Source organism: Peromyscus leucopus, chromosome 16_21 (assembly GCF_004664715.2).
Source record: "Peromyscus leucopus breed LL Stock chromosome 16_21, UCI_PerLeu_2.1, whole genome shotgun sequence".
Classification (NCBI taxonomy): domain Eukaryota; kingdom Metazoa; phylum Chordata; class Mammalia; order Rodentia; family Cricetidae; genus Peromyscus; species Peromyscus leucopus.
The window spans coordinates 7600118-7624081 of NC_051084.1; the positions used below are offsets into that span (position 1 = coordinate 7600118).

At 53.2% G+C, this 23964-nt stretch overlaps 2 protein-coding genes across 4 annotated transcripts; both read right to left on the reverse strand.

Moving 5' to 3' along the window:
• Positions 1 to 4975: 4975 nt before the first annotated feature.
• Positions 4976 to 9265, reverse strand: Cdsn (corneodesmosin). 3 transcript variants are annotated; one of them, XM_037199925.1, is made up of 3 exons: positions 9129 to 9265; positions 6528 to 6794; positions 4976 to 6485 (listed from the first exon to the last, which is right to left on the reverse strand). In XM_037199925.1, exons 1-3 carry the CDS (start codon positions 9211 to 9213, stop codon positions 5236 to 5238), a joined length of 1602 nt encoding a protein of 533 aa, XP_037055820.1. In that variant the 5' UTR covers positions 9214 to 9265; the 3' UTR covers positions 4976 to 5235. The 3 variants fall into 3 exon arrangements, with proteins under 3 accessions (XP_037055820.1, XP_037055821.1, XP_037055819.1); XM_037199926.1 differs by having other exon boundaries at positions 4976 to 6377; positions 6483 to 6794; positions 9129 to 9264; XM_037199924.1 differs by having other exon boundaries at positions 4976 to 6794; positions 9129 to 9264.
• Positions 9266 to 21132: 11867 nt separating this feature from the next.
• Positions 21133 to 22776, reverse strand: Psors1c2 (psoriasis susceptibility 1 candidate 2). The gene is made up of 2 exons (XM_028887876.2): positions 22517 to 22776; positions 21133 to 21962 (listed from the first exon to the last, which is right to left on the reverse strand). The coding sequence occupies exons 1-2, from the start codon at positions 22569 to 22571 to the stop codon at positions 21610 to 21612; spliced, it is 408 nt and encodes a 135-aa protein (XP_028743709.1). The 5' UTR covers positions 22572 to 22776; the 3' UTR covers positions 21133 to 21609.
• Between the last annotated feature and the right edge of the window lie 1188 nt (positions 22777 to 23964).

The window sequence follows — 23964 nt, forward strand, 5'->3', positions numbered from 1 at the left end:
TGTGCATACATACAGGAAAAACACTGATACACATAAATTATAAATCTAAAAAGTGAGGGGAGGGGATATAAAAACACTCAGAGTCAGTGGTGTATCCAAGCACTCACAGAGAAGGACAGCTCAATGCTATGGTCAAATGGCCATGACTTCAACCTTGCACTGGGGTGATGGGACCTCAATAGTGATTTGTCTAGTTTTAAATGTAGATGAGATGCTATGGTTTGCATATGCTTTGAGAGTGTCCCTCACCAGTCTCCAGTGTGGGGACATTGAGAGATGTGGGATCTTTAAGAGTCAGGTCTAGTGGGAGGTAGGTAAATCACTGGGGAGATAAACGGGACTTGCTGGAGTCAATTAGCGTCAGTGGGAAAGGGTTGCTGTTGAAAGAGGGAGCCTTGCCGTCTGACGGCCTGAGGCCTATAGTCTTAACTTCTTGGAGGCTGAAGTAGGAGAGTCACAAATTCAAGCCCGACCTGGCCTATAGAGTGAGGTCAAGAGCAGCTGGACAGCTTAGTGAGACCCTGTCTCAAAAGAAAATAGTTAAAATGGGAGGAAAGGGGGCTGGAGCAATGGCCCATGCTCAGGAGATCTTACTGCTCCTGCGGAAGACAAGAGTTTGGATCCCAGCACCCACATGGAGAGGCTCACACCCACCTGTAACTCCAGCTCTCAGGGGATCTGATCCCCTCTTCCAGCCTCCTCAGGTACCTGAACTCATAATGCACACACCCACACAGGCATACACCTGTACCTATAGCTAAAAAGATAAATCTTTTTTTAAAAATTTATTTATTATGTATACAGTGTTCTACTTGCATATGTCCCTTCAGGCCAGAAGAGGGCACCAGATCTCATTACAGATGGTTGCTGGGAATTGAACTCAGGACCTCTGGAAGAACAACCGGTGCTCTTAACCTCTGAGCCATCTCTCCAGCCCCTAAAAAGATAAATCTTAATACTAATACTTTTTAAAGTTTTGGGAGGTTGAGGTTTGTGTCTGTGTTTGTTTTTAAATAGTTCAGCAGAGTCCTTCCCTGGCATACAGAATTCAGTCCCCAGCACTGCAAAAAATGAAAAACATCCAGGCATGGTAGCTCACACCATTAATCCTAGCACTCGGGAGGCAGAAGCAGGTGGATCTCTGTGAGTTCAAGGCCAGCCTGGTCTATATAGCAAGTTTCAGGACAGCCAGGGCTACACAGAGAGACCCTCTCTCAAACAAAAACAAAAACAAACAAACAAACAAAAACAACCAGTCGCCGGGCAGTGGTGGCACATGCCTGTAATCCCAGCACTCGGGAGGCAGAGGCAGGCGGATCTTTGTGAGTTTGAGGCCAGCCTGGTTTACAGAGCTAATCCAGGACAGGCTCCAAAGCTACAGAGAAATCCTGTCTCAAAAAACAAAACAAACAAACAAACAAACAAAAAACTAGTCAAACAAACAAACAAAAAACCCATAAAATAATGACAACGATAATAATGATAATAAACCAACAGTAAGCCCAACCCCTCTGACTTCCTACCCTGCCTTGAGACGTCTCCTCTCATTCAATCTCCCCATCAAGCTCAGAACTGGGCAGGTGCTGGAGTCATGCTCTTGAACTTTGAAAACTGAGCTAAAAGAGAAGACGAAGAAAAGAAACAGAGACCTGTGAGCTAAATAGACCATTTTCAGGTCTCGGGTGTTTTATTATAGCAACAGAAAGTAAACTAATACAAATACATTTGAGGGGTGGGAGTATGGCTCTGTTGCTAGAGTGCCTGCCTGGTACGCATGGTGCCCTGCATCCCATTCCTGCACCACATAAAACTGTACGTGGTAGTGCACACCTGTAATCTCAACACTCAGGAGGTAGAGGCAGGAGATCAGGAGTTCAAGGTCAACCTTGGTGTCCTAGTTAGGGTTTCTTTTCTTTTCTTTTTAAGATTTATTTATTTATTATGTATACAGTGTTCTGTCTGCACACACCCCTGCAGGCCAGAAGAGGGCACCAGATCTCACTACAGATGGTTGTGAGCCACCATGTGGTTGCTGGGAATTGAACTCAGGACCTTTGGAAGAACAAGCAGTGCTCTTAACCTCTGAGCCATCTCTCCAGCCCCTAGTTAGGGTTTCTATTGCTGTGATGAAATATCATGACCAAAGCAATTTGGGGAGGAAAGGGTTTATTTGGCTCACACTTCCAATTCACTGTTCATCATTGAAGGAAGTCAGGACAGGAACTCACACAGGGCAGGAACCTGGAGGCAGGAGCTGATGCAGAGGCCATGGAGGCTGCTGCTTACTGGCTTGCTCCCCATGGCTTGCTCAGCCTGCTTTCTTACAGAACCCAGGACCACCAGCCCAGGGATGGCCCCACCCACCATGGGCTGGGCCCTCCCCCACTGATCACCAATTGAGAAAATTCCCTACAGGCCCGTTTTATGTTTTATGAAGGCACTTTTCCAAGTAAGGCTCCCTCCTTTCGATGACTCTAACTTGTGTCAAATTGACATAAAACTAACCAGGACACTTGGTTTCATAGGGGGTTCAAGGCCAGGCTGAGCTACGTCAAATCTTGTCTCTCTCAAAAAATAAAAATAATATAGACATGTATTAGAAGATTTTATAATTAAAAAGGGTTCCATTGTTTTTACTACTAGAAATTGAACCCAGGTCCACTCATATGCCCAGCGAGCACTCTACCACTAAGCTGGCCCCACCCCCTTTTTACTTTGTGAAAATAAGGTCTGACTAAGCCTAGGCTGGCCTCAAACTTGCCTTTTTCCTGCTTCAGGCTTCCAAATAGCTGGGATAACAGGCTGTACCACCAGGCACAGTGAATAAAAAAGTATTTAACTGCCTTATTTATTTATTTACTTATTTTGGCTTTTCTGGACTGGGTTTCTCTGTAGGTCTGACTGTCCTCGAACTTGCTCTGTAGACCAGGCTGGCTTTGAACTCAGAGAAATCCTCCTGCCTCTGCCTTCCAAGTGCCAGGATTAAAGGTGTGTGCCACCACCGCCCGGCCGCCTTTTTAATTTTTAGAATTTATTATTATTGTGTGTATGGGCCACAGCACACATGTGGAAGTCCAAAGACAATTTGTGGAGTTGGTTCTCTCCTTATTTATTTATTTTTTGTTTGTTTGTTTTGTTTTTTTGAGACAGGGTTTCTCTGTAGCTTTGCACCTTTCCTGGATCTCTCTCTGTAGACCAGGCTGGCCTCGAACTCTCAAAGATCCACCTGGCTCTGCCTCCCAAGTGCTGGGATTAAAGGCATGTGCCACCACCGCCTGGCTTTTTTCTTTTCTTTTTTTAAGATTTATTTATTTATTATGTACACAGTGTTCTGTCTGCACATATCCCTGCAGACCAGAAGAGGGCACCAGATCTCATTACAGATGGTTGTAAGCCACCATGTGGTTGCTGGGAATTGAACTCAGGACCTTTGGAAGAGCAAGCAAGCTCTGAGCCATCTCTCCAGCCCCTCTCTCCTTGTTTTCACATAGGTTCCAGGCATCAGACTCAGGTCAGCAGCCTCGCAGGGCTCAAGCATCCTTACCTACCCAGCCACCCGACCCCTTAACTGCCTTTGTTCTCTCAGCCTAGAAAACTCAGGCAGGTGTCCCTGTCTGCCTGAGGAGACACTTTGACTGCTGACTGATCTCTCTAGCCCCACCCCTACCCACCCCACCAGCCGTGAAGAGTAACAAGTTCTTTCCTGTACTGGCCAGTAGGAAACCTTAGAGTTTGGCCCCCTGCTTTGGGGTGACTTTGGTTTTTTTTGTTTGTTTGTTTGTTTGTTTTTTTTTTTTTTTTTTTTTTTTTGTGTGTGTGTGTGTGTATTATTTTGAGACAGGGTCTCGCTTTGTAGCCCTGACTGTCCTGGAACTCACTTTGTAGACCAGGCTGGCCTTGAACTCAGAGAAATTCCCCTGCCTCTGCCTCCCAAGTGCTGGGATTAAAGGCATGTGCCACCATGCCTGTTTTTAACATGCATCACACCAGAGACTAGAGGAGTCCCAGCACTGTGGATGCTGGGATTTGAACCCTGGTCCTCTGGAAGAGCAGCAGCCAGTGCCCTTAACCACTGAGCCGTGTCTCCAGCCCCTGGACCAATGACTCTTATGTAATCACAGAAACAGGACTGCCTGGGAGCCGGCTTTGTCCTAGTGGCCCCTGAAGGCCGGCTTGGCTCCCCAGGACGTCTGTGGCCAGTTCAGTGGGAAGCCTCTGGTTCAGACTTGAAGCCTCTCACTGTGGCCTCAGCACCTGCTCTCTCCTTCCTAAAGGGGGTGGGGGTGGGATTCCAGGTGGCAGTAAGTTCCTTTTCAAAACCTTGGAGAGCCTTGAGCATGGAATGAGGCCTTCCTACAGGGACACCCACACCCCTCTGTCCTTGTTGGGCTAGAGAGGAGGTGTAGAGGACACTGTTGTCTCTGTCTATCACAGAACCTTGTTAAGTAGGCCAGTGAGTCACCAGGCTTGGTGCACTGCATCACACTGGGATGTTGTCTTACTCTCTCCACGCCCCCAGTTCTCAGGACACTCCTGCTCAGTCCCCAGGAATCTTGCCTGGGCTGGTCCAGCGTCCCAGAAACTCAAGATCGACTCTAGGGACTGCCCGAGAGCACGGGGTTTAGAAGGTGAGGCACACTAATGGAGGAGAAGCCTGCGTGGGAGAGAAGAAAATAATGAGGGTCTTCTGGAGGGAAAGGGGAGGGGAGGACTCCAGTGTGAGTGGGAAGCAGAGAGGGAACAGATTTCTTGGAGCTGAGAGGTGAGGCGTGCAGAGGAAGAATCCGGACACGGCCAACTCTGCAGTCAGTTCAATCGATGTTTATTGTTTTCCTTCTTCGTGGGAGGAGGCGTAAGACAAAAAGCACTGAGCCAAATTACGAATTGACACGGGGGAGATGGGCCCTCTAGAGGCCCAGGAGGTGTACTACCCAGGTACGAAAGAAGAGACACAGGACTCCAAGAAGGCAAAAAGTCTGCACAAAGTTCACAAGGTTTATTGAGCCCTGTCCAGGATCCCGAGAGAGCCAGCAGTCTGTGCCAGGCTCTGCGGATGCCCTGGGGTCCGTCCACACGCACAGCACAACATCTGTGCTTCGGATGGAGTGGTCACCAGGCAAGGGCTGAGGTGGAGAGGGGGAACGGGGTGTGTGTGTGTGTGTGTGTGTGTGTGTGTGTGTGCGTGCGTGCGTGCGTGTGTGTGTGTGTGTGTGTGTGTGTGTGTGTGTGTGTGACTTAAGGCTTGTCAAGTGGCTCTCCCTGAGGCAGAAAAACTTCAGGATCTGCTAACTGGGGCCCCAGAGGCTTCACTTGGGCCAGAATGTCCCGGATGGAACGGCAGGGCACCCTTCCAGGGCTGTTGAGGCCACAGGGCTTGGCCACCACGGAGGGGACCAGCTGAGGAGAGCCATTCAGCGTGGAGGAGGAAACAGAAAGGCAGGGGTAGCCGGGAGAGCTAGACTTGCTGCCGCAGGGCTGGAGGACGATTTTGCCGGTGGAGAGGGAGGAGCTTCCCCCGCCGATGGAGCCGATGGAGCCGGTGCCTGGTGGGGAGCAGGGCCCCTGGGAAGCACCGCCACAGGGTTGGAAGGAGGTGCTGGAGCTGCTGGAGGTGATCTGGATTCTCGTTCCCGAGCAAGGCCCCTTAGAACCCGTGCCACAGGGCTGGACCCCGCCGGTGCCCACGGGCTGGAACACGACGCCCGAGGATGGGTAGGCGTTGGCACTGGAAGAGCTGTAGCTGGGGATGATGGGGTTGCTGGAGAAGTACTTCCCCTCAGAGACTGGGGGCCCAGCTGCAAAGGAGGGGGCCCCTGGCGAGCCCCTGACGGGGTTGTCCTTGGTGAAGTAGCCCACGGGGTAGATTTTACCGCCGCTGTAGGTCATGCCTGGGGCCAGGTAGCTGTCGGCGGAGCCCCCCACCACCTCGTAGCCGCCGTAGGGTTTCTGGACAGAGGTGATGGGAGGGCAGGGCTTGCCTGCTGGGCCACCGTTGCTGCAGGGCATGCCTTGGAACCCTCCGGGGCCACCCGAGCCGTGCTGTTCCACCACCACCACCACAGGCCTCTGCCCGCCGGACACGGTGTGGGAGCTGGAGATGTAGGGCCCCGAGTGCGTGATGACAGGCCCCCCACTGCAGGGAGAGTCGGGCACGTTGGAGCTACAGGGCCTCTGGTTGGAGATGCTGCTAGACACCACAGAGCTGTGGGAAGTGTAAGAGCCTCCAGACTGGAAGGTGCCTGATGACTGCCTGGAAGAGTTGTCATCGGTCGGTAGAGCAGAGCCGTTCCCTGGTCCCTCCCGGCTGCTTCCTGAGCTTCCGGATTGAGAGCTGCTGCTGTGGGAACTGCTGCTTACCCATCGGGAGCTGCTGCTTCCTGTCTGAGAGCCGCTGCTTCCAGAATGGTAGTTGCTGCTTCCGGACTGCGACCCACTGCTTCCTGACTGTGATCCGCTGCTTCCGGACTGCGATCCGCTGCTTCCTGTCTGAGAGCCGCTGCTTCCAGAATGGTAGTTGCTGCTTCCGGACTGCGATCCGCTGCTTCCGGACTGCGATCCGCTGCTTCCTGACTGGGAGGAGCCAGACCCAGAGGAAAAGCTGATCTGGGACGACCCTGTTCCTGGTTTGAATATCACAGATCCTAAAGAACTTCCCTGGGAGCTGCTGGATCCACCTTGGCTGCTGATGCTCTTGGAGCCGGCCTTTCCAATGAGACAAGGGTCGTTGGGGGAGGTGATCCTCCTGGGGTCCTTACAGGGGTCTGAGAGGGTCCCAATGCTCTTGGCCAAGGTTCCTGGAGGAGAGTAGTGGTCTGTAAGGACTAGATTGGAACAGGGGCTCCCCCTCCCGATGCATGGACCCCATCCCAGTCGTCTGCCCCGTGTTTCCCAAGAGGAACCCAGGCAAGTTCAGAGTTAGAAAAACGAAGAACTGGATACTGTCTGTGGAGAAAATGAAGGTGGCCGAATCAGGGCAGTTTCATTGTTCTAGCAGAGGGGGCTGAAGGGGGCAGGTCAAAGGTCTTCAAGAAAACCATGCTAAAACTCTGAAGTGGTAGGCATTGAAGGAGTCCCCTTCAGATAGTAGGGAAGGGAACAGATAGGTCAGAAACAAGACTGAGGAGGCTGGCGCTCTGGGGCAGGGCAGTCATAGGTCAGACCATAGAACCAAACAGAAGAACGTAAAAGGCAAAGCAGGGATTGGGGGCAGAGGATTGACTTAGCACACACAAGGCCGTAGACTTGATCGCCCATTACCACCAAAAAGGGGAGGGTATGCCGAGACAGGAAGGAAAAGAGAAAGCTGGTGCCCAGGTGCCAGGACCACACTTCATAGCTGATACTCTGTCACCAGCTCCCAAGTGAGAGTCCAGACTGGGCAAGGGGTGGGTCAGAGGAGTCCCTGCTTCCTGTCCCAGCTCTGGCCATGCCAGTAAACCTGGGTGGGAGCCAGGATGTGGGGGCACTCACCTGTTGCTTCAGAACCTGCCAGTACCAGTGTGACAGGACACCGCACCCCGAGCCACCCCTGCTCTCACTGTCCCAGCCCAGGGACAGAGCAGGAAACCCTCCTCCCCATGACCAATGCCAGCCTCCCTCTCTCCCCACCCAGCCTTCACGTGTACCGCTGCCCCCATTCTGCCCCACGCCGTCTTTGGACCTGGACCCACGTCCAACCTCCACTGACTCTCCGCTCCTAACCCCGGGCTCCTCTTGCCTGTCCTCTTGTCTGTCCTCTTGTCTGTCCGTCTGCACGGCTCTCACCTCAGTGCCTCCTGCCCACCACAGCCCCTTCAGAGTCACACATCAGCAAGTGACTGACCTTCTCTGGCTTATATATTCAAAGTCTGCCGTGCCCTCCCCACAGAGCTACCGTGAAGGCCTTATAATATCATCTCTCTGGACCATGTGTCCAGAAACAGCAAGCTAGGCGTCAAAGTTCATCATCAACACTCATGCTAGAGCGATCCGCCAGCAGCCAGTCTGCCATCACCTGCGATGTCCCCAACCTCATCTCAAAAAGAAGAACCCCCGGTGTACCCCACAACAAACCCTCTTTGCTGCTGTCCCTTCACCCCTCTGTGCTGGACACACGCCCCGCAGCCTGGGCTTAGAACCCTGGATGCCCCCCAGCCTGGGCTTAGAACCCTGGATGCCCCCCAGCCTGGGCTTAGAACCCTGGATGCCCCCCAGCCTGGGTTTAGAATCCTGGATGCCCCGCTTCTAACAGCAATCTGAATGAAGCCAGTTTCCTGACCTCTGGATCCTCAGCTGTAGAGTGGGAATAGCAAATCTATCACACAGGCCTCAAAACGCTAACGTATTTAAAGTGCTAGCTACAGGCTAGCCTTTAAAAAGGCTCTATGCTGAGCGTTGTGGTGGCGTGTGCCTGCAGTCCTAGTTCTCAGGAGGCTGAGTTTGAGGCGAGGCTGGGCTACAAAGCAAGACTTTGTCTCAAATAAATAAATAAATAAATAAATAAATAAATAAATAAATAAATAATAAAAGCAAAGCGGGCTGAGAGTGTAGTAGATCACTTAGCAAGCATGCAACCATGAAGCCTGGGACTTAACTCCCAGTACCTCAGTCAAAATTAAATAAAAAGTACATACATACATACATACATAAATGCAAGTTAATTAATACATCTCAAATGTGTGTGAAAGGTAGCTCTGAAAATGGTAGCAATTGTTATTTCTCTAAAGTAGCCAGATCATATCTTCCAGTGGGGCTACCACCGTTCATACAGCCATCTAGAACTTCTGAAGCTGTATCACAGGCATTGTTTAATCTGAGACAGAGACTGGTCTAGATGACATTAACCTCGTTTCTAGGTTTCAGAAACAAGCTCAGAACATGTACATAGGACTCTAAGGATGGCTCAGAGGTAGAGTGCGTGCCTGCCTGCTCAGCCACTGTGGAGCAAAGGAAAAAGAATTTGTGTGCAGTGACCACGCAGAGGCAGCCAGACAAGGATGAGGGGCAGTCCCGGAAAGAAAGGTCAGGCTCCAGAGCCCTACCTGTGCCCCTCTCCTGGACCCTGGGCTGCAGGCGCTGGGTGCCCCCAGCCTCCCCGACCTAGGGCCTGAGTCCCACGCTGTCCCTCTCCCGAGGCCCCAGACTCCTACCTGGTAGAATGAGACTGGCCAGCAGCAATGCCATCAGCCCGTGCCCTCCCACACGCCCCATCCCGGGTGCCCGAGAGGAGCTCATTGTGCACGGCGTGGTCTCCTGACTGACAGAAGCTCATGGACACCGGGACCTTTATGCCGGGGCTGGACATTCTCCGGGCAGGAGTCACTGTGGGGAGGAGAGGAGGAGGGGTGGAGGGGGAGGCTGCCTCAGGGAGGTTGGTGTGGCAGGAGAGGCTGAAGCAATCCGCTGTCACATGTGCCTACTCAGCAGCGGCGGCGGCCGCAGGAGACCTGAGGCCACTGGGCACTAGCCCCTACCCAGGCTGGCCTTCCCTAGTTCCTCCTTGCCTAATCCGGAACCAGGCACTCTGCCTGGGGGGGGGGGCATCCCCCGAGGGTGGCCCCTCTCACCCAGGGACTCAGTCACCCAGCTCTTCCCTCCCTGGCCTGCCCAAGTCTCATCCTCCCAGCCCCCCTCCACTGGAAGAAGAGTGGGCATTTCAACTTTCCCTCCTGACCCCAAGAAGCACCGCGCCCCTGCTCACCCCCAACTCACCCCACCACGCAGCTTGCTGGGGCTCACATTGTAGCCCCTATCTGCCTGTTTCCTTGTGATTCCAGCACTCAGCTGCTTCAGATCTGAAGATCCGCCCCCACTGTGGATTCGCTTAGAGCCACTGTCCCGAGCACCAGCCTGCCACGGGCCTGTTAAAGTGTCCTGTTCCAAGCAAGCCTTTTTTCCCCTCTCAAAAACGACGTCCATACACTGAAAACATGAGGGTTCCTTTCTAGGGGTTCTTGGGGCAGCTGGTGGGGGGCAGGCGGGGCAGTGGTTACCACAGCTTGGACTAGGGAGAGGCCTGGGTTGGGACCCCTGTCATAGCTGGGCCTCAGTGACTCACAGGCCGTTCACAGTCCCTATCCCATGGTAGTGACCCAGACTCAGGAGGATGAGCAAGAGGCCAATGAGGCTAATTGGGAAGGTGGTGGCCAGGCTGCCCATTAGCCGGCTCCTGGGCCTGGATGGACAAACAGAAAGTATCAGAGGTTTGTGCCTGAGTAGGGTAAGAAGGGCCAAACCAGCTCCTGAGTCCCTGAAGCTGAAGGAGGGTCAGAACCCTGGGACCCAGCGAGAGGGAGGTGGTTTCTCCTGCACTAAAGCCCCTCCCTCCTGCTGCAGCCCAGGCCCCACCCCAGCCGATTGCTCACTGGGATTGTGGGAGTATCAGTATCGGAGGAAGGGCCTCAGTGTGTGCCCTCACTGGGTCCCTCCTCCCCTCACCCAAATTCCTTCCAGATGTCCTTTCTTCACAAGGGTATCTCTGTCCCTCCAGCCCTTGGGTTGGTCCCTCCCTTTCTCCCTGCCCTGCCCTGAGTTCTGGCCCGTGGCCTGTGTTCTCCCAGCTCTCTCCATGGCACACAGGCCGCAAGAGCTTAAAATGGGGCTGGCGTAACCCACTGAGTCTTTTGTCTTATTTAAGTTTAATTAAGTCTAGACAACCACGCGCAGCTGCAGGCCGCCGTCTGGTCCTTCACTTCCTGCCGGTGCCTAGAGGAGGCGCTGGGAAGAAACGAAGGTCCAGGCAGCCTTGCAGGGAGCGGTGACAGGAACACAAGCCTGAGACGGGCAGTGGACAGTGACGCCAAAACCACGGTGGCTTTAGAACTGAGATGACGAGGCTTTAAATCCTGCCTAATTGCGGGGCTTCGAGCAATTTACCAACTCTCTCTAAGCTTAGATTTCTTTCTTCACCCGTAGAGGGGGAGAAGGGTGGGTAGGGGGCACTGAAGGTGGAACCCAGGGCCCTGCACACGCTGGGCTGTGGGTCAGGTGTGACCTAGCATGAGTCCCGTCTCTTTCTACTGGGACTATTTCTGTCAATATCTGCTTTGTTTTATGTGTATGTGTGTTCTGCCCACGCGTGTGCAAGTGCAACCCATGCATGTAGTTCCTGAAGAGGCCAGAAGAGGGCATTGGATCCTCTGGAACCCGAGTTAACAGATGTTTGTCAGCCTCCATGGAAGGTGCTGGGAATCAAACCCAGGTCCTCTGGAAGACAGTTAGCTGTCTTAACTACTGAGACCTCTCCAGCTCCCTGGGATTATTTTTAAATATTACCTGCTTTCAAAGGTTTGTAAAGATCAAACAGGAAATTATCAGAAAGAGTAAATTAAATGGGACCAGGGTGTGGTCCCCTGCAGGGTGGCTCTCACCTAAGAATTCCCTTTGGAAAGGCAAGCCAGACATTCACCCCAAGTCCTCACCCCCGAGACAGGAATACTGGAACCTGTGGAGACTCCCCAACCCCTCCCTAGACTCTCGGGCCCCAGCTGGGACGTGGGGAAGGAGCGGGGCTGAGGCAGCAGGAACAAGGCAGGGAAAGGAGACTTTGTGGTCTGAGGATGTGGGCATCCCCAAATGGGTGGGGAGAAAACAGAGCGCTTTCCAGTATCAGAGTAGGCATCCTCTGTCCGTCCGTCTGTCTTGTTTTCTTCTTCACATTCCTCCCTGCTGCTGTCAGACCTTGGCCAAGACAGCCAGGCTGGAGGAGGCACAGTCTCTCTCGGCCTCCTGCCAGCTTCCAGACACCCACACGGTCACGTTCCTCACCTGGCCTCTCTCCTCCTGCCTTCTCTGTCCACCCTCTTCCCATCCCCCACTGCCCTGCCCACATCTGGGACCTAGAAGCTCCGATCAGCTGTCTGTACTCTCACTGTCTGTCCCCTTACCCCGTTCTCCTCCCGCCCACGTCCATTACCCACGGGCCTGAAATTATGCGTGAAAGGGGCTGGAGAAATGACTCAGTGCTTAAAAGCACTGGCTGCTCTTCTAGAGGACCTCGGTTCGATTCCCATCACCCACATGGAGGCTCACAACTCTCTATAACTCCAGTTCCAGGGCATCCGCTCACTTGTGGCTTCTTTGGGGCACCCACATGGTACAGTGATATACACATATAGGCAAAATACCAATACACATTAAATAAATATTGTCTAAATAGTAATAATGCATCTGGAAGTTCCAGAAATAAGCAATTTGTTACTTGTAAATAACTTTCAATGTATTATATTGTTATAACTGTCCTGCTTTACTGTTTATCTCTTACTAGGTCTAATTCATGACTTAAACATCAGAGTCTGTGTATACAAGATGCATCACAACCCAGGCAGGATTTAGTGCTACCTCAGGCTTCCTTAGGCTCTTAGGTTGTACCGCTGCTGTGTCTCTCAGGGTCACCGATAACCTTTCCTGTCAACTCAGACAGTGAAACCCTAAAGCCACTGGGGCTCAGGAGTGGAGGAGACAAGGGAAGCTGGTGAGTTGGCTAGGCTGAGTGTCTGCCCAGCTCAGGGTTACCTCTGGAGGCTGCTCACGTGGCTGTGGGAGATCTGGGCTTTATGTTAGAGAGTGAGTGCCCAGTGCAATACATTGATAGGGTGAGAACTGTGGGTGATAGGCAGCAACCCCCGCCCCCAAAGGAAATCCAAGTTCAAAGGATGAGTAGAAAGTCCAGGTCACGAGAATAGGAGAACTCCGAGGCCAGCCTGGTCTATGGAGGGATTTCCAAGATGCCCAAGACTACACAGAGAAACCCTGTTTCAAAAAACAAAAAAAGAGCCAGGCGATGGTGGTGCACGCCTTTAATCCCAGCACTCAGGAGGCAGAGCCAGGTGGATCTTTGTGAGTTCGAGGCCAGCCTGAGCTACAGAGTGAGTTCCAGGAAAGGTGCAAAGCTACACAGAGAAACCCTGTCTCGAAAAACCAAAAAAAAAAAAAAAAAAAAAAGAACGGGAGAACTCTATTCATCCCAGCAGCCCGGACTTTACAGCCTTAGGGAGATGTGGATGGGAGGAACAGCCAAGAGGCGGCCGGGCTGAGCCAGCCCCTGCACTGGCCCTGCACTGCCACGCAAGCCGAAATTCTAGAATAGCAATTCCATGAGGTGGGTGGTCTTAGCCAGCCTGGGACTTAGGCTGTGGAGAAGGAAACGGAGCGGATGAAGAGAAAAGGCTGAGGGCCTTATCTGTGTAAGGTTTATCTGAGGCCGCCCAGATAGGAGGCCCCTCCTTTCTCCCCGAGTTCCAGTCAGTCTTCCCTCTTCTGTCCCCTCTTTCTCCATCACCCATCTGCCCAGGTGGACTCATCTCTAGTCACACACCTTCCTCTCCCTCGAGTAGAAGGTGACACTCCTGGCCCGCTCCCACTGGGCATGTCCTCTGAGCGGTTTTTCCTGTAGTGCGGATGGGTGACCCTGAGTCACCCACAGCCTTGACCTGGTGGCTCTCACACAGGACTAAACACAGAGGAACAGGGTTTATCTGCATGCAGAGTCCCTACCAGACTGGACCCTCCGTGACGGGAAAATGACTCTCAGGTCCTCATCTCTTCTCAGCCTCCCTCCTGGGAGCACTGTGCCCTGTGCCTGACAGCCAGCTTCCTTCACACTCTCCTCACACAGACCCTGCAACATGTTGTCTAGGCTTCTAAACAGGAAGCATTTTTCCCTTGGACCTCAGACTCGGTGACAGTGAGTGACATATGTGTGTTCCTGAGTTCCCAGCATTCAGCCTTGGGAGGCACATGGTGATGTGAGGGGTGTGTGTGTGTGTGTGTGTGTGATGTACATGTTCATGTAGGTGTGTTCATACACATGCACATGGAAGCCAGAGGCCTACATTGAGTCAATCGCCATCCACCTTTAAAAAAAATATATTTATTTATTTGAGCCAAGGTCTCTCAGTTGCCTGAAGCTCACTAATTGGCCAGACTGGCTGGACCCACCTGTCTACACTTCTTCAGCCCTTGGATTATAGGCTTTTGTGTAGATGCTGCGGATTCAGACACAGGTCCTTGTGTTGGCCCAGCAAGCATTTTGTTGACTGGGCATCTCCCCACCCGGTCGTTGGTGATGTGTTTTTGGAGTGTGGGTTGTGTCCAAGCCACACTGCCTCTTGCTGCTTCCTCAAGAGTACACAGTGCCTCTGTCACACCTCCCTTCCCTTCCTGCCACACGCGAAGTCCCCGGAGGTGCTGGGGAGGACCGCCAGGGACCCAGGCCGAGCCACCGATTCCCTGCTGGCTCTCCGTCTGTACCACCCTCATTCCTCCCAGATGACTGACTTCCGTAAGCCACTCTTCTCCCCCAAGGAATGCAGCACGTCTCTGTTGACACACAGCAACGCTCACGTGGCTGTGATGGGGAGGTGCGGGCTTTCCCCTGGACCATGGAATAGTCAGAGGCTGCGCTGAGGTAGGGCAGTAGAGGGTAGTCAGAGTAGGTGCCCACTATTGTAAGGGGCTCTGGTGAGTGCCCCCTCCCTGCGTAACATGTTGCCCCTGGTCGGGAGTCTGTGGTGTGAGCTTCTGCTGTCATATCTGCCCTGCTTCTGCTCCTCAGCCCCTACCACCTCTGTTTCCTCCAAGACTGCCTTTGTGAGCGCAGCCCGGAGAACCTCCGTTTCCGTGAGCGCAGCCCGGAGAACCTCCGTTTCCGTGAGTGCAGCCCGGAGAACCTCCGTTTCTCACACTGTCCATGCCTATCCTTTCCTTTGCCCACTGACCCCTCTAGGGGACTCAGGGGGCACAGTGAGGATTGGGTCAGAGCCAGGCGTGTCTTGAAGTCTGAAAGAGAAAGGATTGGCGAGTGGGGGCCCCACACACCAGGCTCCCTGCGCCCGGACTCTTGTCCCCTCACACTACTCTCTGAAGGACAGCCATGCCCCCAGAGCTCCGTACATGGCCCCATTTAAGTGACATCTAATTTAGCCACCACTCCTGCCCTGTGAGGAGACACAGAAAGAGGGTGTGATCAGCTCTCAGGATAACAAAATATTTTTCTCTTGTCTGCTTTGTGGAACAAGTACGGGGAAGCCTGCGCTCATTGCCTGCCAATTAGCATGCCTATTAAACAGTCATTCTTCCACTGTGCCCATTAATGCTTGGTATTGGTCACCCAGAATCGGAGCACCAATTCCCTGCCCAGCCAGAGCAGACTCAGAAGAGAGGCTGGAGGGCAGGAGGGGGGGAGGGAGGGAGGGCCACAGCACAGTCTGCACGGGGTTTCATGGCCTCCAGGGAGGCTGGAGGAGAGGGGCTTGTACGGCATCCCTGGGGGCCCTCCCGGGACTCTCCTCTGGACCGTTCTCCCTGGGCCTGGTAGGTCAGCTGGCACACCAGGTGTGCAGTAAGGGGGGACCTGTTGTTGGAGGGGCCGCCCTCAGGGCTGCACAACACCTCCTGTCAGGGAACAAAGCCGGTCCCTGGCCATTGCAGCATCCAATCACCCTCACAGTCAGGTCCCCAGATTCTCTGTGGCTCCAGGAGATGGAGAATTTCCCCTCTGGATCCACAAACCTAAGTTCAAAACATCAGTCCACTCCCCGACCTGGGACTTCACCCTGAATCACTGACCTGTACTGTGCTACACAGAGCTACTGCCTCTCCCAGATGCTCCCATGGTGCCTTGCTCCCTCAGGCCAGTCTGGTTTTGTCACCTGCCAGCACCTCAGGTGGGTCTTCCATGACTTTTCTACTTAAAAATATGTCAAGACTTGGGAGATGGCTCAACCCGAGTTCAATCCCAGCTCTCCTACAGGGAGGCAGGAGGGAGAGAGGGAGAATCATCCAGAAGCTTGTTGACTAGACAGCCTAGAGTGTGCTGCCGCCGTGGCAGAAACAAGGGAGACCACGCCTCAACAAGGTGCAAGGAGAGGACTAAATTCTCCTGAAAGGCACCTTCTGACCTCCACACTCATCCAGGTATCTTCTGACTCCACACTCGTTCAGGTACCTTCTGACCTCCACACTCGTTCTGTGGCACACACGTAATAAATGATCGTGAAAGCGTGCCCTAGCCACCACATTCCCACCTCTTCTGAACTGCAGAACTTTCTCACTGCTCTGTGTGTGTGTGTGTGTGTCTGTCTGTCTGTCTGTCTGTCTCTCCAATTCTCTCCGTGTCTCTCTCTGTCCTCTGTGTGTCTGTGTGTGTGCTCATATGTGCAACTGAACTTCATAGCATCGACCACCACATGATGTCCTGTCACAAATACCTTTATGCATCTGTTTGCAGTCACACGCCCCACTGGAGAGCAGGGCCACTCTCAAGTCCCTAACAACTGTCACCAGCTTTAGAGTCGGCTTCTGACGGGATTGAAGTAATGGGTGAGAGTAAGGAATAGAGTCTGGGAAGATGGCTCAGTGGTTAGATCGCTCGGTGCCCAAGTGTGAGGACCTGAGCTCAGATCCTGTTGTGAACACACACACACACACACACACACACACACACACAATGGAAGAGGAAATAAAAAGAATAACTGTAAAGCCGAGTAGTCTGCTTCAGGATTTTCCTGAAGTCTCCAGTTTCTCTGACCTCACTTCGGCTGCCTGGCTCACCTCAGAGAGGTCACCTTGGTGGCCCAGAGGACTCTCCTTGTGCTGCTGATAACCGCCCTGAACAAAGGAGAGCTCCTTAGAAACACGGGTTAAGAAACTCTAGGCTGCCCTCTGGCGGCAGAAGTGAGGGTTCTCAGAGAAACCTGGTCTGGGTGTGGTGCAGGCTGTAATCCCAGCACCTTCCAGGTGGAGTCAGGAAGATCAGACGTTTTCATCACATAGCAACTTCAAGTCCAACCTGAGCTATGTGAGACCGAGTCTCAAAACACAAAATAAAAAGCTACATGTGGTAGCTGAAGCAGGATTGGCCACAAGTTCAAGGCCAGCCTGGGCTACAAATCAAGAGACTGCCAAAACAAAAAATAAAACTTTAAACCAGGTGTTGTGGTACACACCTTTAATACCAACACTCAGGAGGCAGAGGCAGGTGGGTCTCTGAGTTCAAGGCTAGCCTGGGCTACATAGTATGTTTCAGGCCATGTAGGGCTACCTAGTGAAATCCTGTCTCAAAATAAATAAACAAATAAATGAGCAAGTGGATGCAATATTGTATATTTGCAGGCTCTAGATCCAGCCACTTGGGGGCTGAGTGAGGCTGGACTATCTTTGTTTGTTTGTTTGTTTGTTTTGTTTTGTTTTTTTGAGACAGGATCTGTGCAGCCCTGGCTGTCCTGGAACTCACTCTGTAGACCAGGCTGGCCTTGAACTCACAGAGATCCACCTGCCTCCCCCTCCCACTGCCATAGCCTGGTGGCCAGAGTGTCCTTTGATCCTGGGGTTTTGAGACCACCCTGGGCAACAGGGCAGAACCTTGCCTTAACAACAACAACCACAAATAGGAGGAAGCCTGGAGTGGGTCTCAGTGTGTAGAGTGCTCTGGGTTCAAGGCCTAGTACCAAGGATGGTAGTGTGCACACACAGCTGTGACCCCAGCATCCAGGAGGTGGAGGCAGGAGAATCAGGCCTTTGAAGATATCTTAGCTACATGGGGAATTCAAAGACAGCCTGGGGCCAAATGAGACCCTGTCTCAAACAATAAATATCATAAGCATCATAATGGGTGAGGCGTAAGGCGTAGCTCAAGGGTAGCGCACTTAACTATTGTGGCGTGTATGAGGTCCCGAGAACCGTCCCCAGACCTTAAAAAAAAAAGGAAGAAAAGAACAAATAGGGACAAAACAGTATCAGTAAGAGAGGCTGAGCTCAGGGCAAAGCAAGTCTGTAGGCAGGAGAATTTGAGGACGGTGCTGGCAGATGCTTGGGGCTCCTCTCTAACTTAACTGGAATACGTCTTATGGCCACCATGATTGATGTGTTTATTTTTTCCCTAGACACAGAGCTCCTTGAGGGCAGGGAGGGCAGAAACTGCTTCCTGGGTCTGTCATGGCACCCGCACCCCACATGACAGTCTCAGTAAATGCTGAATGTGTGGAAACAGGAAGAAATGAGTGGTTAGAGTTCCCTGCCTGAGATCTCCAAGGCAGGATGACACCATCTCTCCTCACCGGTCGAGGAGGACGCTCTCCCGCCTGGAGTCTGTACCGATGCTTCCTCAGGCGCCCCACTCCCATTAGGAGATTACCCCGTGAACCCATGGAGCTCTTTTCCGTCCTTGGCCAAGCGTTTATTGACTCTCATGCTCACCTCGCTATTGTTATGCAAACCTGCCGTTCCCGGTCATCATTTAATTCCATGACTCCCTGTTGACACAAGAGTCCCTGTGCCCACTGCACGCACTCTCTGTTGAGACAAGGAAACAGGGAGGAAGTGACAGAGCCGGCACAATGGCTCTCCCTGTGTGAAGGACTCCTAACCACCCAGTCTCCTCCCAGCCAGTAAAACCTACCATGTGTCAATGCAAATGCAGCCTATTAATAGGAACTGAAACCCCCAGTGACCTCATCCACTCGTCCACCGTCCACCTGCTGCATCCAGCTGAGAATGGGTTGGAGCCAGGCAGCCCTGCGGGGCCTTGACTTCCACACTGGTGTGTCGTGGGCAGGTGAGCTATCTCTCATTGCTCAATGTAGTTGTCTTGTTCCCCCCACACGCTACTTCTCTCCCTCCCTTTCTCCCTTCCTCTCTCCTTTCCTTCCTTCCTCTCTCCCTTCCTTTCTTCCTTCCCCTCTCCCTTCCTTCCTTCCTTCCTCCCTCCCTTCCTCCCTCCCTCCCTTACTCCCTCCCTTCCTTCCTCTCCCGCTTCCTTCCTCCCTCCCTTCCTCCCTCCCTTCCTTCCTCCCTCCCTCCCTTCCTTCCTTCCTCTCCCCCTTCCTTCCTGCCTTCCTTCTTTCCTTCCTTCCTCCCTCCCTCCCTTCCTTCCTTCCTCCCTCCCTCCCTCCCTCCCTCTCTCCCTTCCTTTCTACTTTCCTTCCTTCCTGCCTTCCTTTTCCCTGAGACAGGATCTCACCACACCGCCCAGGCTGGAATCAAACCCTCATTCCTCCTCCCTCAGGCTCCCAAGCAGCTACAGACAGGCACCACCTATACCTGGCTTCAGCGCAGTATCCTAACCTCTGAAATGGGGCTAAGAACTTGCTTTGTTGAACAACTCTTGGCTAAGTATTACGGAACAGAAAAAGGATACAAAGCCAGAAAGCTCCAGCCTGCCTCAGGAACCCCATTCTTTTTTGTTGTTGTTTTGTTTTGTTTTTCAAGATAGGGTTTTTCTGTGTAAAATTCCTGGCTGGCCTGGAACTCATTTTGTAGACTGGGCTGGAATGGAACTCACAGAGATCCACCTGCCTCTGCCTCCCGAGTGCTGGATTAAAGGCGTGCACCACCACTGCCCGGCTTCGAACCCCGTACTAAGTAGAGAAGGAAAGACATAGAAACCAGCACAACAGCATCAAGGTCAGAGACATCAAGAGCCCTCGCTCCTTAACTGGGCCACATCGGGCCTGTGAGACTGTTCCATTCCTTTAATCCCCCTCCCTTATAAGAGGTTAGCGTTGGTTTTTATTCCCCCAATGGGCTGAGAATGCCCCTCAGTGAAAAATCTCCCCTGGAAAGTCTGAGGGGCAGGAAAGGTTGGCACACTGTAATCTCAGTATTTGTAAAACCTGGAGTTCCAGGATAGCCTGGGCTACAGGAGCCCTTGCTTTAAAAAATTAATCTAAAGGAAAAAAAAAAGTTTGAGGAGGAGGCTAGGAATGTAACTCCGATGGTAGATATGTGCTGTGGATATCGCTCTATATAAATAAAACACTGATGGCCAGTGACCAGACAGGAAGTATAGGCGGGACAAGGAGAGAGGAGAATTGGGGAAACAGGAAGGAGGAGAGACACTGCAGCCACTGCCAGGAGAGGCAACCTGTAAAGACTCCAGTAAACCACCAGCCACATGGCAAGGTATAGATTTTAAAAATGGGTTAATTTAAGATATAAGAACAGTTAGCAAGAAGCCTGCCATGGCCATACAGTTTATAAGTAATATAAGCGTCCGAGTGATTATTTTATAAGTGGATTGTGGGACTGCGGGGCTTGGTGGGACCTGGAGAGAAGCCCACCAGCAACAGATATGCTTGTCTGACAGGGGCTCATGCCTTTTTTTTAAACCTCTGGGTTACCAGGCACGTACAGGGTATGCATACATACATATATACATACATACAGACAGACAGACAGACAAAACAGCTATACATTGATACATACACATAAAAATAAATAAATTTTTTTTAAGCATGCACTAAGGATTCGGGACAGCTCAGGGACTGGGTTGTGTGCCAGGTGCTCCCAAATGAATGTAGTTTAATATTCAAAACTAGATTTGTTAGTACAGCACCACCCAGGGTTTGAGTCCCCTAGCTGTCTCCTGCATGCTCTTCAGGAGTCACTGTCCTCTCCCAGGCCCTACCCCTTTCTCTCGCCCAGGGCGGCGTCTCCTGGGCCCTGCCAGGACAGCAGTTGGCGGCGTCAGGTGAGAGCACAGAACACGGAGCAGCTTCTTTGTCTGCAATGCCTGCCTGAGGCTCCGGGTTGAGCTTTGGGGACCCTCCAGCTCCGGCCCACACTTGCTCCAGGTCCTGCGGTGGCTGTGACTCCCCTGAACCCACGGTGTTCCTGCCAGGACGTGGCTTTGGCACTCACACAGGCGGTGGGTTGTGGGCATCATTACTGTCAGTTAATAGTCCTGTCCCTCCTGGCTCCACGTTCCTGCTGCTGGAATCAGGTTTATAATCCTGTTTAATTTTTTTTTTTTTGAGACAGGGTTTCTTTCTCTGTCTGTTCTAGAACTCACCTGTAGACCAGGCTAGCCTCAAGTTCTGAGATCTGCCTGATTCTGCCTCCCAGTGCTGGGATTAAAGGCCTGTGCCACCACCGCCTGGCTCATCCCACTTTCTTACACAACCCAGAAACACCTGCCCAGAGCGGCAAAGCCCACAGTGGACTGAGCCCTACCACAACAATCATTAATCAAGAAAATGGGCCGAGTGGTGGCGCACGCCTTTAATCCCAGCACGTGGGAGGTAGAGGCAAGCGGATGTCTGTGAGTTCTAGGCCAGCCTGGTCTACAAAGTGAGTTCCAGGACAGTCAGGGAAACCCTGGCTCTGGGGGTGGGGGCGGGGGAGGAAGACGAAGAAGAAGCAACCTAGATTCAGAAGTACAGAAGAAAAAGCAGCTTTTATTTTCCTGTTGGAAGCACCATCCTGGTCAACTGTCATTTCCCAGATAAGGCCACCAGGAGGCAGTAGGGAGCAGTGCTCAGGCCCTCCATGGAGGTTGAGGTCTAGACGCCTGGAAAGAGGAGCAGGAACAGGTTGGATGAGGTAGGAATGTGCTTTACTTTACTCTGACCAAGAAAGGTAGAGGGGCTGAACATGGACCTCAAGGTGAAGGGGGGAGGGGGAGGGGCTGAACATGGACCTCAAGGTGAAGGGGGGGGGTAGGAGCTGAACACGGACCTCAAGGTGAGGGGGGTTGGGGGGTGCAGAACATAGACACCTGAACACAATCCAACCAGAGCCTTAGGAAGCGAGCTAAGCGATTAGGAAACATTGAGATCCTCAGGGGGCAGCAGAGGAAAGAGGTGGGATTGGGTGTGTTCTGAGGACACTCGCCCAAGTTCCCTGGGGTTCCTCCTATCTGTACTCTTCCCGGGGTGGGTCAAGGTCTGGCTCCTCCTGAGGTCCATGGTCCATCTCAGGGGCAGGTGGCCAGGGGTTTTCTGGGGGCTGGGTTCCTGCTGGCCAGGGGTCATCAGGCAGAGGAGGGTGAGGGGGGTTGGTGCTAGGGGGCTCTGGGGGCCAGACGCCCGCATCAGGTAGGTCTCTCCAGGGACGGTTGGGGCCTGGGGGTGGAGGTTCATCAAACAGAGGAGGGACCCCTGGCCAGGGGTCCCCAGGGATTGGGGGGCCCAGGGGCAATGCCGAGGAGTCCTCCTCTTCTTGGGCTTCTGTGGGTCTGGGAGAGGGGTCCCCACTGCCTGAGATGCCTGTAGAAGAGGAAGGAGAGAGATGGAGTCACAGACCACTCCTCACCCAGCTTCAGACCCAAAGGCCGGGCCCCACTTAGAGCAGCACAGGCTGGGCTGGCCCCAGAACCAACCTCCCCAAAGTGCTCCCACGGATTTCCCGAGTGCTGAAGCCATCTTCACATGATGTGAAAGCCTAGGCGCATCGGGACCGCTCACGTGATCAAGCCTCCAAATGGCTCTGTCCAACCTAGGTCAAGCGAGATACCCCACTGGAACTGCCCCCAAAGTGGTCTTGGCCCCACATGGCACTCAGGCCCCATCTCTGTTATAACCGGTCCTCAACACAGACCCAGTTCCAGTGACTCCACACACCCAAATCCTGTCCCATCCCTCCACCTGACCTAGCGACATAGTGAGAACCGAGGCGCCCCTGCCTTCCTCGCTGGACACCCCCAGAATTCCTCTGCTCCATGCATTCCATTTGCTCCGTCCCTCCTGGGGGTCCCCTCCCTGAGGGTGAGTTGTCTTGACTCTCCATCACCCTAGGTGTGCTCCTAGCCTCTCCGACTCACCTCCAGCACACAGGCAAAGGACCAGGAGCCCCAGCAGCTTCCAGCTGAGCATCATGGCTGTCTGCTGGCCCCCAGGGTGGGGTGCTCGGAGTCTCAGTGCTTGAGAACCCAAGAGGCTTTATAGTGGAGGTGAAGGAGGTGACCAGTCTGTGGGGAGGGGCCAGCCCAGTGACGTGAGGAATCCCCATCAGAGCTCAACTGGTCAGACCCGTTTACAAAGAACCTGCTGGTGACCTCTCCTCAGTCCCCCAGCCCAGGTCCCATCAGCCAGGTCTCCCTATCAGTGACCCAGACCCCAGGAGGCCCCACCCAGTTTCCACACCCCCTCCATCCACACCCTGCACCCATCAGTACCCGCCTGTCGTCTCCATAATCACAGGGAAGGCCACCTTTCATCCCCGATAGTTACTGGAAGCCACAGAACGGGGGCAAACCCCGCGTGGGGAAGCGTGGTAATTACAGGTGGAGGCGGGACGCCTGGGTCAGCTAGCACCCTCAGACTCTCACCACAGCCTCAGAGCCCCCTCCCCCACCTCGCTTTGGACGGTGCCGGCTGCTCTCAGGCGCGGCTCTTCCCTACAAAAGGACCTCCCAGGCAGTGACATCTAAGGAATTCCACGGGGAGCCACCTGGGTGACTAGAAGCCAGGATATCCTGGTTCCTGACCCCATGCAGAGATGACTGGTCAACCCCAAAGGCTCGGAAGGACGCTCCCCCATGTAATCCAGTTCCTTCTCCCTTCCTCAGGTTGGCCCCAGCACCAGGGTCCTGCTCCCCCTACCACCTCCCCCCAGAGATTCCTCAAGAATCCTTGAGTATCTGAAGGACAACTCCATCCCCACACACGTTGTTCCCACTGCCTGTGGTTGATCACTTGTAAGCTCTGTTCCCAGAGCACTCACCTGGGCCCCATCCTGACCCTGGACCACCTCACTCAGGCTCCCAAGATTTCAACCCAGTCACTCTTCCTCCCTACTCACACCCAGACATGATCTTTTTTTTTCATGTGAAAGGTGTGTGGTTTTTAAAATTTTTATTTTATGTACATTGGTGTTTTACCATGAGTGTTGGGTCCCCTGGGACGGGAGTTACAGTTGTGAGCTGCCATGTGGATGCTGGGAATTGAACCAAGGTCCTCTGGAAGAGCAGCCAGTGCTCTTATCCACTGAGCCATCTCTCCAGCCCCATGAGTGGGTTTTGCCTGCATGTGTATCTGCGCGCCACATTCATGCAATGCAGTCAGGTAGGAAGGCACCGGACCCACCAGAACCGGAAGAGCAGCCAGTGTTCTTAACCCTGGAGCCACCTGTCCAACCCACTCTAAATCCCTTTACAACACAATCTGGACCAGCTCTGGAGTAAAATCCAACTGTGCCTAGCATCCTCAGTCCTGAACCACTGAGCCCAGCATCCCCTCCCCTCCTGAGGCCACCATCACAGTGGTCCTG